The sequence below is a fragment of the Aulonocara stuartgranti genome (assembly GCF_965226115.1).
Source record: "Aulonocara stuartgranti genome assembly, chromosome: 12".
Taxonomy (NCBI): Eukaryota; Metazoa; Chordata; class Actinopteri; order Cichliformes; family Cichlidae; genus Aulonocara; species Aulonocara stuartgranti.
This window is the reverse complement of record NC_138948.1, coordinates 18,598,522-18,612,307: the sequence shown is the minus strand read 5'-3', so window position 1 is coordinate 18,612,307 and position 13,786 is coordinate 18,598,522. Positions and strand designations below refer to the sequence as shown.

Sequence of the window (13,786 nt, the reverse complement as noted above, 5' to 3'; positions counted from 1 at the left end):
TGCCAATCCACTCAAACAAGACCTGCAGTGGCACTATGGGATGTCGCCATTCACAAACCTAACCTCCACCCTCTCTGCCTCCAGAAAAGCCACAGGTCAAACCAGGGTTTGGTTGGACCAGGGTCTGCCGTGCTGCCAAGTGATCCTCAGCAAGCGTCACAGCCAGCTCGAGGTTCACTGGCCGATAACAGCAGACCCTCTCTGCTTTTCCTGTTGGGAGCCCCTCCATCAACTGCTGCAGTGTCAGCATGTTCAGCAGCTTAACTTCCCCCTCCATTGGGCTGGGTTGCAGCCACTTGGCTGCAGCATTGTGGAGCCTCCTGATGTAGGCTAATGGACGATCCCTCAGATGAGAAGGATACAAGACACTACATCCTTCAACCAAAGACACCCAGTGAGAGCTTTGAGCCCAGTCACACCATGACAGCAAGTGTGCGTCAAGACACAAAGACTTCAGGCAAGGTGATGTTCCCTCATTTCACCCCACATTCATATTTCCTAGATAGTCCTTCAGGCACCATCAGGAGGGACAGAGAACATCTCCTTCTACTATCTGATCCCACACAGAGACAGTCAGCTCAGTCACTCAACTCACTTATTCACAGATGTATTACTCATTCACAGATTAAGCAGGAACTCCTTGGCTGGACCTGTAAAAGAGTAATACATTTAATAGATAAACTGAGAAAAGATGCAAATGTTATTTTGTTTTGTTTTTCATCTTGATCACAGTGTTGTTGTCTAGGCAAAAAATAAAAAAATTGCAGTGAGTTTGCTCAGTCAAACTAGGTCTGCTAATCAGCATCTGCTTCAGTGCTGAATCCATAACACACAATACAACAACACAAGAACTGCTCTAAAATCAGTGCCAACATGTCCAACCAGGAAAGAGGTACATATGTGCCTACCTCTCTAAAACACAAACATCCGTAAAACACATGTAAATTCTGAGACACTGTCATGGCTTGGAGCTCTAGGTGATTTATAAATAAAAATACTGACATACATACTGACAAATACTGACATCTCAGCCAGTTCTATTGGGAGTCTTGTCAAAACTGACATCAGAAAGGTTTATATATAACAATGGGATAATCCTTTCCCAAAGGTCGAGCAACTGGTCTCCTCAGTTCAAAAAATGACTTGTCCATTTAAATCATAGGTGTCAAACTCTGGCCCGTGGGCCAAATTTGAAGCTATATATATATATATTAGCTACAGCTAATATATATATATATATTGTTTAGTATTAAGCTTTGCTTGTTCCATATTCAGTTTTTCAGCAAAACTTATTTGAGTCCATAAGAAAAGAAAAGAAAAACTTTTTAATTCAAATTTATTCCTGGAGTTTTTTTTATTTGTATTTATCTTCAGAGATATGTAGTAATCCAATTTATTTATATTTTTATTTAGGGTTACTTTACGCTGTGAATGCAAGTTAAAAACAAATAAAATTAGTGGTTTTACGTACATCAGTTACGTGACGGTTCAGTAGTTTTATTGTGAAAGTATCAGGAGCAATCACATTTTGCGCATGCGCACGATATGTCGTGTTTCCGCATACGGATCGGGTAGCGCCAGGTATGGCTGAAGTTGATTTTGGGGACAGTGAGCTCTTTCAGCAGCTCGATGAGCCTGCTCCCCCGGTCACGACGCACATTCGGTTCACAGATGATGATGAAGAGCAGGACGAGAGGAGCGAGCTCCGGAGCAGGCTGGAGGAGTGCGACGATTACATCCAGAGACTCACTGAGGAGAATATCCTTGTGGCAGTTTGTTAGCACTAGCTTAAATTTGCTAGCATAGGATGCAACCAAAACACAGCCAAGAAAATGACTTCTAACAGTCCTTTTTCTGCAGAATTTGTCATTTTTCTTTAATTCCCAGACCACATAAAATATTACGAAGGAAAATGAGCCTCCTGACGCGACCAAGGTAACTAGTAGACACCCAATAATGATCATTTCAAATGAAACGAAACTGTTCGCCAACCGTGATCCTGCGATGTTTTCCCTCCTCCAACACTACAGCGGCGTCACTGTTGAAGATGTTAACACCGACGGGCCTCTTCTTCAGGTCCTTTATACAAACAACATCATATCAAAGTAAGTCAGAATTCTTTATATTTTAAGTAAGTTTTTATGTATGAACGTATTTGTTGGTGAAATTATTACATCTATGGTAATGTTTAGTTTAGATCCATTCACAACATATGAATGACAATTTTTAATCACCCTGCTAGGACGTGTCGCCAGGAAATTGAAGACTGCATCTGCAGTGTGATTTTGAGGCACCATAAACCAGACGTTGAAAAGAGGTCCTCCTTTAACATCAAACCTCAGGTGTGTACCTAGAATATACAGAGCCGTGAAGAAGTTTTTTTTGTGTCTATTTGTTAGAGGTGAAAATCACCAGACTCAACATGATAGAATATTACCACAATACCTCACTCAAAATATGACATTGTTCAGATTTTTTAACATTACAATAGCACATATTGTAATTTATCACTTTTTGACATAAAAGCTGTAAAAGGCTGATTGGGTAATATTGTAAAAAAAAAAAAAAAAAACCCAACAAAAAACATTTTGTTGCTGGTATGCTAACCCTGTCATTACAACCTACCATTAATGTTGCCATAAGACTAAGTTGGTATGCTGTCAGTCTGTCATTAAATGGGGTCAAGCTGGCAATAACATCCAGTCTGTTACTGATAATACGGCAAATACCTGTAATAAATCATTGAAAATTAAATACATGTGTCTGTCTACAAAGACAGAAAGGCACGATTAATTTTACATTTGCAAGGGGTGAGGGCGTTTTAGTTTTCTACACAGGTAAGTTTAGAAATTCTTTTTGACTTCATTATCAGAAACATAACTTTAACAATAGCATTTTGCATTTACTCAGGTTTTCATTGTCTTATAAAGTCGTTCATGATCTGAAACATGTAAATGTGACAGACAAATCTGCAAAAAAAAAAAAAAAAAAACAAGTCACGAAGGGAGAAAATTCTTTTTCACAGCACTGTATATTACTATTGTAAATATTTTCAATATCACAATTAAGTTTCTGTTTAAAAATACATATTTCTCCCTCTATAAAGAATTCCGCTTTTGCTTTGGACGAAGATCCACAGATGATGTCTTCCAGTAGTGTGAGAACAACAACAGAAGCCTTTAAAGTGAGCACATGCTGTTATTTCTCATTCAAACACACTGAAAACGAGATGTGTAGGCTCACAAGTAGTAACTTATTGTGTTATGTTTTTGTTTTAGGTTGTTGGGAGTGTCTTATATTTCACTACTTTCAGTGTTGATAAACTTGGACAGCCTCTGGTAAATGAAAACCCCCAGCTGACCGATGGATGGGATGTCCCAATGTATCTTTAACATGAATAAATTAAACATTTATTGCCTATGAAGTGCTGTAGTCAGATTTATTAAGTTTTAAAAATTCACAGCTGTGTAGACAAATGCATTATAGCTTCCTGAATTGCTGCAAAGTTATCAGCAAGTCTTCAACCAAGTCATTGGAACTGATGGCCAGGAAATAGAAATGAAAGACAAAAGGTAAGACTACAAAAATTCCATAGCTTTTCCTGTTTACAACTCTTCTTTGTTTGTGTGCTGGGTGGAATTTATAATGTATAATGATTCTGTCTCTGCTCTGTTCACTGTAGACCCAAGTCTATGTGTTTCAACTGTGGTTCAAGCAGTCACCAGCTGAGAGATTGTCCCAAGGTACCATTAATGATCTGTTAATCCAGGATGAACACAAGGACAGAACATAATTTAATATAGTAATGTATTTTTTTTCTCCTAGCCTAAAGACATGGCTGCAATTAATGAGAGAAGAAAGGAGTTCAATCAGAGCAACAACCAAGCCATGCAGAGTAACCAGAGATACCATGCTGATGAAGTGGAGGAGCGGTTTGCCAAATACAAGCCTGGAGTCATGAGGCAGGACTTTTTTTTTTTACTCTCCACACATCTTTATTTACTCACAATTTTAATTTAATTACATAATGTTGCAAAAGTGCATATTTTACAGGGTTATATATAGGGATGGGTATTGATAAGATTTTAACGATTCCGATTCCATTTTCGATTCTGTTTAACGATTCGATTCCTTATCGATTCTCTTATCGATTCTTTTTTTTTAAAAAGGAGAACACTAAAGTCGATTAGCTTAGAACTGTGTTTTATATCTTCTCTTTGAACAAGATAGAAATTTAGGAGTAACATGGCCTTACAAACCCAACAGTGAGATCTTAAGAGATCCACAGCCTACGGCTCTTCAATGGGGTGTCACAGGGTCCCCAGGAAAAAAAATGTATATGTAAAATAATAAAATAAATATTCTCCTGTAGCAATAACAAAGTTTAACATAAATTATTCTGTAGCAATTACACAAGAATATCCAGTAATGTCCCTGCCTACAATTAAACACATTCACTTACCAAAGTGAAATCGGGGGCATCTGCTGTGGCAAATGGGTGCAAGCCTTTGACCACAAACTTAGACACTGCTGGGTGACATTCGTCTATCCTGGCCTGAAAGGAGACGCTACCGGTAGACTGCAGCGAGAACTGCCAGCATCTGAGCCAGCCTCTGTCTCTCTCATCATGGTTATCTAAATGCAACGCACAGTAATAGCAGGTTTTGTAATAAGGTAAATCGCGCTAACATAATATGCAATGCTAATTGATTAGTTACCTGCAGTATTAACGGGAGAGGACGTGGAAACGCTACCGCTGCTGCTGGGTTGAGCTTCGCTAGTCCGGAGCGGATCAAAAACACGACATTCGTTGAAAGCAATCGCGTGTTTTTTGAGCAAAATGCTTTTACATGTTCGTAGTGTTTCCTCCCTTTGATGAAATCTCTACTTTGCAAGTATTGCACGTTGCCCTGTTGTCATCCTTTCTCATAAAGTGTAACCAAACTTTTGAGCGTTTGTGCCGCTCAGGCGCCGTGTTTCCTACTGGGTAAAAGACGCTACTCAACGTGATGACGTCATTCGGGTCGACTGGAATCGATAAGGGAATCGTTTTTAAAAGTGGCAAACGATTCCAAGGAATTGAAACAGTGGGAACCGGTTCTCAACAAGAACCGGTTTTCGATACCCATCCCTAGTTATATATACGTACCTCATTTCATAAAATGAAAAAAAAGTGTTATCTGGGGACTCAATTTAAAATAAATAAAGGCTCAAAATTTGGGAATCATTAATGGGAAAAAAAATCATAAAAATGAAAAATGGTGAAGGCACAGTCTCCCTGCAAACTGACAACTGTGGGAGAGAGAAACAAAATAAGATATAAGAGGGGAAAGAATGACCCCTGTTACATTTTATTATGATTATGAATTCCCTTGGAAATGACCACTAAGTGATCTTTTTTCATCATATGGGTGAAAATTGCCCAACGTTATTGTCCTAAGGTTTATGTTTGCAACAGTACCTTTTTCATTACTCATGTTGAAATAAGTCTGTACTTCTCAATTGAATTTTAAAAATGTATTGTATTTACAACATTTTACAACCACAGCAGCTTCCAGGTTCTTTGTCTGACAGTGTAATATTTGTTCTGTTTACATCTGTTTTTCTACCAAATTAATTACATGAAGAAGAAGCTGTCAGTGTCTCACTCAGAGTTTCTAAATCATAATCCTTGGCTTCAGCTTCTTTCATGCTGGTGGTAGACTTGCTGCAGTTAGCTGCATGTCCTTTAATACATTTGGGTTTCTGAAAGCGTAACCACACCCAAGACTGCTTTTGGCTCGCTGCTACTGCCGCCCTGTGAGCCTGTTGTTCTTGAGAGGTTGCAGTTTCAGCAACATTGGCAGTAAATGGACTTTTTCTTTTAAAGCGCTTTTCTACACTCTCTGAGCACTGAAAGCGCAACTTGCTTTATTCACCCATTCACACAAGTACTTTTTTCTAAGCTTTTCCTCGGTAAGTGCTTTCTATCTCACATTCGTACTCCAAAGGCTTCATCCGTTAGTTAGTTTATACCAAAGATATTTGGCATGTAGATCACATGGTTTTGGTCTCTATGTCACCTTAGACAAGTGTAATTTTTAGTCTTTTAATTTTTCATTTGATTTATTTACTGTGTTGTGCTGTTAAACAGTGAGGAGCTGCTGACAGCTCTGGGCATTGATGAGAACACCCTACCTCCTCTGATCTATCGCATGAGGCAGCTAGGTTACCCACCAGGTTGGCTCAAAGAGGCAGAGATGGAAAACTCTGGCTTATCACTGTATGACGGAAATGGTAAGTTTGAAAAAGAACTAAACAGCTTCACAATTTGTTTTCTTTGTTGAACAGAGTAAGTAGAAAAATAAAAGCTTCTGCAGTCTGCACAGATGATAGAGGATGTTGTTTTTTTCTCTCTTACAGCATCAAGTGATGGCACTGTAACTGACAACACTAATTCACAAAACCTCTCTTATGATGTTTCCAAACTGGTGGATTTCCCAGGTTTCAATGTAGCCGCACCACACAAAATGAAAGATGTAAGTGTTGCAGTCTGCCTTTTCAAATGTTTGACCTCCAGTACCGCCTGGTATCCAGTAAAAAGTAAATATGTGATGTACTGTTTCAAAACCATCAACATTAAATGTTGATTTGATGTCATAAAAATAAGAAAGGGGCAATGAAAGACTAGAAATATCTTGTTGAATAATTTCAACACAACACATTTTTAGGTAAATTGCAACAGATCAGTACTTGTGAAGCTAAATTTACATTCTCTAGTCTGGTTAAATCAAACTCTGCTTTGTTTCCCCCTTTGTTGCGATTTGTTTCTGTAGCCAGACATGCTTTGCATTCTGGCACACAGCAGAGTACACAAACATTTTTGATTTGATTGGGGTTTTCACTGTGTGAATATAAACCAAAACATGGGAAAAATAATAATAAATGTAAGGTTCTTTCTCAGTGTGAAATTGGAAGGAATTTGAGGTGTTTGTCATCTAAAAAAGATGATTTCAAAAAATAATTTGGTGAATCTAGAAAAAAATCGCTGCACATAGATATATGACTGAGATCCTCAGGCCAACAGACGGTTCTGCAATATCCACAGCTTTATAGTGGAGATCACTGACTGACTGAAAATGTAAACAGGACACAGAAATGACACGACTGCCACCTGTCATGTCATCTGACAACTAAAAAGGTTAAATTCTGATGAGGAGAGGGACCATCTGAGTAGTTATCAGAAAAAAAACAGCGTCCATGTTTGTATGGGTGTCAGCCCTGTGAATGCTGAAACACACACACAGGGTCAGGAGCAACATTTTTCAGCCATCTAGACAGTTGTGGAGTAAATAAAAGTCCAGGTACTAAATTGCGTTAAAACACAACTAAAAAGACCCTGAGCTGAAAGAATGGGAAAATATTTTATTTCCTCATGAATTTGTACAGTGTTTTTTTTTGTTTGTTTGTTTTTTAATTTTTAAAAAGAGCTAATTTATATTGTGGTGTATATGAGCTTCTTATGACTTTTTGACAAATGTTGCTGGCATCAACAATGATTACATATTTTTAGTTTCCAAACTTGCTATGTTGTCTTTGTGTTATTTTCAATTAAATGTGGAGTTTAAATGGTTTACAACCCATTAAAGTATGCTGGGACCTTTTTTTTGCTGTCTTTTTTATTAAGTTAAATAACACTTTTTCTTTATTTCTGTTGTATCTTCAGGAGTTCCTGCATTATGGTTCAATTCCAATGCAGAGCAGCCACATGAAGCAAAACTATGCAGCCTACCTGTCCAGCTTCTTTCCCACGGTCTGTATCCCAGCTCCCTACTGACTTCTTGCAACGGCAGCTTCTCAACTTCAACCAAATTTTTATCGGCCACCACCTTGAGCAAAATTTAGCAGATTAGTGCTCATTCTTAGAAATAAGATATAGATTAGATATTTAAGCCATTACTGTTCTCATCGAGGACAAAATCTACTGTCTTGAGGTTACTTTGCTCTGTGCAACAGTTTATGGTGTTCACATGACCCATCCTTTAAAATCTCCTTTACGCATTTTACAGCATGAATCAACACTGATCCAACTGCACAGACCTCCATTTAATCCACAGGATTTCAATATTTCTACTTAAATATGTTGCTAATGTAACCCGTTCATGCGTTACGCCTGTTGTTCTGCGTTGTGTTCTGGCGTGAAAGTAAGAGGCAGGAGACAGTACTGAGTCTTTGGCTCTTTACTGCACATCTGCAACACAGAAATATGCATTCGATCTGTGTGTGTCATGCGACTGCCAGTACACCTCTCCTCCGGCCATGCTGAAAGGAGCTGTGACCGGGGCACACATGCACGCGCCTACGTCACCACGCAGCGCACACATGCACATGAACGCACACAGACTCGGATCACACAGGTAGGAGAGTGAGATGCAAAAATGACATATTTAATCCAAAAAAAGAAAGTGTTTTGGGTGAAATTCACAAGTATTTAACACATATGTTACACTAAGAAAGGAAAAACAAAAGTCGTGCTTTTTGGTCTTATTGCATGTTGCTCTTGCCAACAGCCTGGTGCCGCCTCCAGCAAGAGAAGACATGAATTTGACTCATCTCCACAGCTGAGGAAGAGGAGTAAATTTAGCCCGGACCGGACCCCAGACAGGAGCTCGGACATGGATATTGAATCAGGTAACCGTACATCTGGGTGTCACAGCCTGCATTCATGTTCTCCTTGAATGGTTAGATTTCCAGAGTTGGGATCCCATCCATCCAACTTCACTTTGTGTTTTTAAGTTGGAATGTAAAAACTATGGATCTTCTAAAGATGAGTAGTTCTCATTTTACTGTTGTTGAACCAACATGTTGACCTGGCTGCTGCCAGTATATCAATGCTCTATGTAAATTGTTACCAGGATTATTGCTAATTAATAACTTTTTTAACAAGAGTAGATCACGCTGAGTTCACAGAAACAATGTTTTGGTTTGGTATTTGTAGCTCAGTTGCACAAAAATACACAGTCAGCACTCTGTGGATGATTTTATTTTATTTCTTCTCATAGATCCAGGAACACCTCATCAAATTCACAGCTCTGATGATTTCCAGTTCCAGCCACCACTGCCTCCTGGCTCTCCTTGCTTTAGTTCTCCTCCGCCTTTACCACAGGGCACTCCTCCTGCTACACCCACCCCCCCACCTCTCCCTAAAGGTACACCTCCACTTACTCCCACCAACGGCTCTCCAGCTGTGCGAGGGCGTGACTGGGTGGTGGTTGATGAGACTGGGGAGGGAACAGAGGATGACCTGACACTGGAGGAACTGGAGGAGCAGCAGAGACTGATCTGGGCAGCTCTAGAAAATGCTGACATGGCCTCTAACAGTGACTGTGAGACACCTGCCGCACAAACTCCTGTACCAAGTTCACCAAGTGTATCCACATCTGCACACGCGGACACAGAAACTGAAGACACGGATGAAGGAATGGACTCAATAAAACCTGAAGAACCTTCCCTAAGCAAAGAAAATCAACCGGAAGTTCAAGAGGGTTTGTCATTAAGCCCGGGACCAGTCAAAGTTAAGGACGATAGCCCTCAGAGTCCCGAACCAGCCGAAATCCAGGAAAGCACCCCTCAGAGTCCCGAGCCAGTTAAAACTCAGGACAGCACCCCTCAGAGTCCCGAGCCAGTGAAAACCCAAGACAGCATCCCTCAGAGTCCCGAGCCAGTTAAAACTCAGGACAGCACCCCTCAGAGTCCCATTTCACTGTTAGTCGAGGACGGCACATTTCAGAGTCCTGAGCCAGTGAAAGCCGAAGTAGACAACCCACAGAGCCCCGAGTCAGATTTGCCTCATCCGGTGAGTGGAGACTGTACGACTCCAGGGCATCTCGACAAGATAACTGCTGTTCCGCATCGTAGCAAGTTTGCAGCTGGCATCGTTCCATTTGAAGATACACCAGAGTTCACTGAAGTTGCTGAAGCCACAGGAACATACCTTAGGATCAGAGACTTGCTTAAAAGTTCCCCACGAAGTCTGGCGAAGAAGAAGTGACAGTTTATTGCCTTGATTCAAAACACAGTATATTTTAATGGAAAGTCTTCATTTCATCTCCATTCAGCATGGTTTTTTCTATTCTGTGTAAATGCAGTCGATATGTAAAATTCAGTTAGGGAAAGCCTTTTAAAGATGCTTCAACAACTGATTTTGACCAACTAGTCTGAGATTCTTTTTCAGCACAAGTGAACTGTTTACTTCACTGTAAAATGTGTACAATGGTAATCTCTTGACCTGCATTATTTTTCATCTTGTGGTGTTTTTGTGTTATTTGTTCCACTCGAATTTCTCTAAAGTAATGGAGTAAACAATATTGTTTCTGCTCAAGTTGCTATGTCTGATTGCAGATTTCACCCCCATGGCCAAATGAAATATGCAAATTAGCCCTTTTATTGACCAAGATTTATGGACATACTTTGTCATTTTTGCTGTAAAATTGAAGAAAAAAAGTTATTCTCATGTTTCAGGAATCATTTTAATGTGCTCTTAAGCCCCAAATGTTGGAGGAATACGGTAACGTGACGCACACATGGTAACGAATAGGAGCTGATTTTCTTTTTCTGTCCATATTCAGAAAGCAGTACCTTATAAATGCCATATGCTACCATGTTACACCAAATATCCCCGTAAAGCTTGCCTTCTCTTCTCTCCCAAACTATTTGAATTTGGTCTCTAGCAAAAACGGTAATGCAGTTTCAGGAATTTAAATAGTTCTTGTAATATATGCCTGCCGGCAGCCCCATGATAGACAATGATTATATTCTTCAATGTCTGTGAAGGTTCTCAGTCGTCCTGGTCTTCAGTTCTGAAGAAGCCTTTTGGATGAGAAGTGAAATGTCTTCAAGCAGCTTAAATAAGTCGTGATGCTCTTCTTTCAAAGCTCCTTAGACTATATTCTTCAATATTAGCTATTTTAGCAGCGCTCAGTGAAGATTCCTGTGGCACTCTGAATAGCTGATCTAATCATGTCTTTGAACCACCTTGAAAGTGAAATTTCAGCAAGTTGAAATTCAGTTAAAGTAAAATTTACTTTACCGCAAAATATGTGGCGATGCATCAGGAGTATAACAGACTGTAAACACAGTAACCAACAGGTTAGCTGTGATCCAACTCTCCCTGACACCTTGAACAGTTTCTTTGCACTCTTTGACTCATCCAGCAGCAGAGAGACTGTATCTCCCTCAGCTGGAGGAGCAGAATTATCCTCTCATCCACAGTGGTGCTTAGATAACAACCTTATCCTGAACACCAGCAAGATTAAGGAGTTCATTATGGACTGCAGGATATCCAGGAAGACAGAACAAACGCCTCTCCTTGTATACGGGGAGGGAGTAGAGCGTGTGGACAACGTCAAGTTCCTGGGTCTTCACTTAACGTGACCTGATCTGGTAGCTGAACACATCACACCTGGTGATTAAAGTCCAACTAAGGGTCTTCTTCCTCTTGAAGCTAAAATGGACCGGACTCTCTTCTTGCTGCTTGTGAACATCTACAGAGCCACAATAGAAGGCATCTGCTGTCTTAGCATGACAGTGTGGTACAACAGCTGCCCAGCACAAGATGGAAAAACTTGACCCGGGTGAAAACACTCCGCGTCCACACTAGCGTTTTCAGAGTTGTGCGTCCACATTGAAATGGCCCAAAACGCTTACGTTCCAGTCCTGCGCATACGCAAAAGCGAGTGAGAATTAAAGAATTTGAAGAAAAGCTATCTGGAGCATGTACAAACTGATATCGATCTTTTTTAGGGCTGTGGAAATTGAGAGCAATCAAAACAACTGCTGTATAATGCACTCCGCTGTCTTTGTTTAATTGGTCACATGACTACAATGCAGCATCGTTTTAGAAAGTCTGTGTTTTCGAGTGTCCACACTGACACAGGACAGCTCAGTTTTGAAATGTATGCGTTTTCGAGAGCGTTTCCAAAACGCTGCGTTTTTCCTTGGGGAAAACGCCGTCTTAGTGTGGACCGAAGGCCAAAACGGAGAGAAGACGATGCGCTTTCAAACGAAAACGCATTAGTGTGAACGTAGCCTTAATTGTTTTATAGTGTTGGTTGTGTGTGTATGTATGTAAATGAATGCATAAGGTGTGAGTTAAGTCCCTCTTCTAATGAAATTTAATTAGGTGTGAACACATAATTACAAGCAATGAAAGTGTTGCACATAACTACATTTACACAGATTCAACAAGGAGCTAGAAACATTCCTCAGAAATTTTGACTCATGTTGACATCATAGCGTCACACAGTTACTGCAGATTTGTTGCACATCCGTGATGTGAATCTGCTGTTCCATCACATTCCAAAGGTGCTGTATTCGATTGAGATCTGGTGACAGTGAAGGTCATTTGAGTATAGTAAACTCAGTTTTATGTTCAAGAAAACAGTTTAAGATGATCTGAGCTTTTTCACACAGTCTGTCAACCTGCTGGAAGCAGCCATCAGAAAATGGGGACAATTTAATTACAGAGGGTTGGATATTGTCAGCAACAATACTCAGGTAGCCTTTGGATTTTAAATTAGTATTAATATCTACGACACCACAAGCAGTCTGAATCACTGATACAAGGTAAGATGACTTATAGTAGCCTCGTTGTTTTGTTGCTCACAGGAATGGCATCCAGTGTGGTCTTCTGCCACTGTTCTTCTGCTTCTACTTTCACAAACACTACTGGTCAAAAGTTTTAGAACACCCCAATTTTTCAATTTTTTAAATTGAAAAATATGCAGTTCAATGTCTCATTGCACTCTGAAATGAAAGCAGAGTACAAATTAAGCAATTGGAGTTAAAAAGAAATAATCATGGAATCAATTTGTACACAATAATGTATTCTAAAATTATGAGTCGTCAAAGTAGCCAGATTTGGCAAATATAACAGCTGAACACACCCGAGGCTTTCTTTTTACAATAGAAATCAAATATTCTTCAGAAAGTTCTTCCAATATCTGTTGTAGAGGTTCCCATGAATGTGTGTGGCACCAGCTAAATGGGGTTTAAGTCTGGAGACTGCACAAGATAAAAGTCCATTCGGGAAAGAAGGATTATGACTTGGAAAACGTATTTTAAATTCACTGAGACTTATGCAGTCAGGAAAATGTTTAAACTACAATTCTAAATAGTCACAAATCAAAAGTTAAATCATATTAAAACATGACTGACACTGCAATATTAACACAACTCAAAAACATAAGAACCCTGGGTCACCAGACCCAGTATCATGACAGTTTGTCTACTAGGAAGCTGAAGGGTAGCTCTGTATTTTTGAAGAATTACAAACAAGACTTAGTTGATGCTTAAAGCTGGTTTATTTAATTAATTTGTATCCAATTTATCAGTGTTAACATTGTGTTTGAGGTCTGATTGAAGGATTGATGTGATGGTAAGGTGTCCGCTGCTCCACTTTGAATATTGGTATGAACTTGAAACAGTGATTACTTAATGGATTTTCACCAAAATTGTGCCCACGTTCAAGACCATATTTGCTGGTTGTTGTTATTGTTTTTAAGGATTTTTCTTTTAAATTTTCACAAGAATTGCTAGTTCCCCTAGAGCAAGAGTCTCTATAACTCCAGTCCTCGAGAGCTACTCTAACATACAGACTCCTGCCCTACAGTATTTGGCCACTCCAACAATCAGAGGACTCCCTGTGAGCAAGCATTTAGCGACAGTGGGGAGAAAAAACTCCCTTCAATAGGAAGAAATCTCCGGCAGAACCAGGCTCAGGAAGGGACAGCCATCTGCCGCGACTGGT

The 13,786-nt window shown here is 39.8% G+C and overlaps 1 protein-coding gene across 1 annotated transcript; it reads left to right on the top strand.

Moving 5' to 3' along the window:
• The first annotated feature begins 1,539 nt into the window (after nt 1–1,539).
• zcchc8 (zinc finger, CCHC domain containing 8) lies at nt 1,540–10,360 on the top strand. The gene is made up of 14 exons (XM_082554851.1): nt 1,540–1,761; nt 1,896–1,935; nt 2,031–2,105; nt 2,243–2,342; nt 3,107–3,184; nt 3,279–3,382; nt 3,507–3,572; nt 3,683–3,743; nt 3,826–3,962; nt 6,134–6,276; nt 6,403–6,518; nt 7,706–7,792; nt 8,550–8,670; nt 9,042–10,360. The coding sequence occupies exons 1-14, from the start codon at nt 1,584–1,586 to the stop codon at nt 10,028–10,030; spliced, it is 2,295 nt and encodes a 764-aa protein (XP_082410977.1). The 5' UTR covers nt 1,540–1,583; the 3' UTR covers nt 10,031–10,360.
• The last annotated feature ends 3,426 nt before the right edge of the window (nt 10,361–13,786 follow it).

Bases quoted from the DNA above. Each gene is read 5' to 3' on its own strand.
- zcchc8 (XM_082554851.1), top strand. From the start codon at position 1,584: ATGGCTGAAGTTGATTTTGGGGACAGTGAGCTCTTTCAGCAGCTCGAT. The intron at 6,277-6,402 runs GTAAGTTTGAAA...TCTCTCTTACAG, and splicing joins ATCACTGTATGACGGAAATG to CATCAAGTGATGGCACTGTA. The intron at 8,671-9,041 runs GTAACCGTACAT...TTCTTCTCATAG, and splicing joins GGACATGGATATTGAATCAG to ATCCAGGAACACCTCATCAA.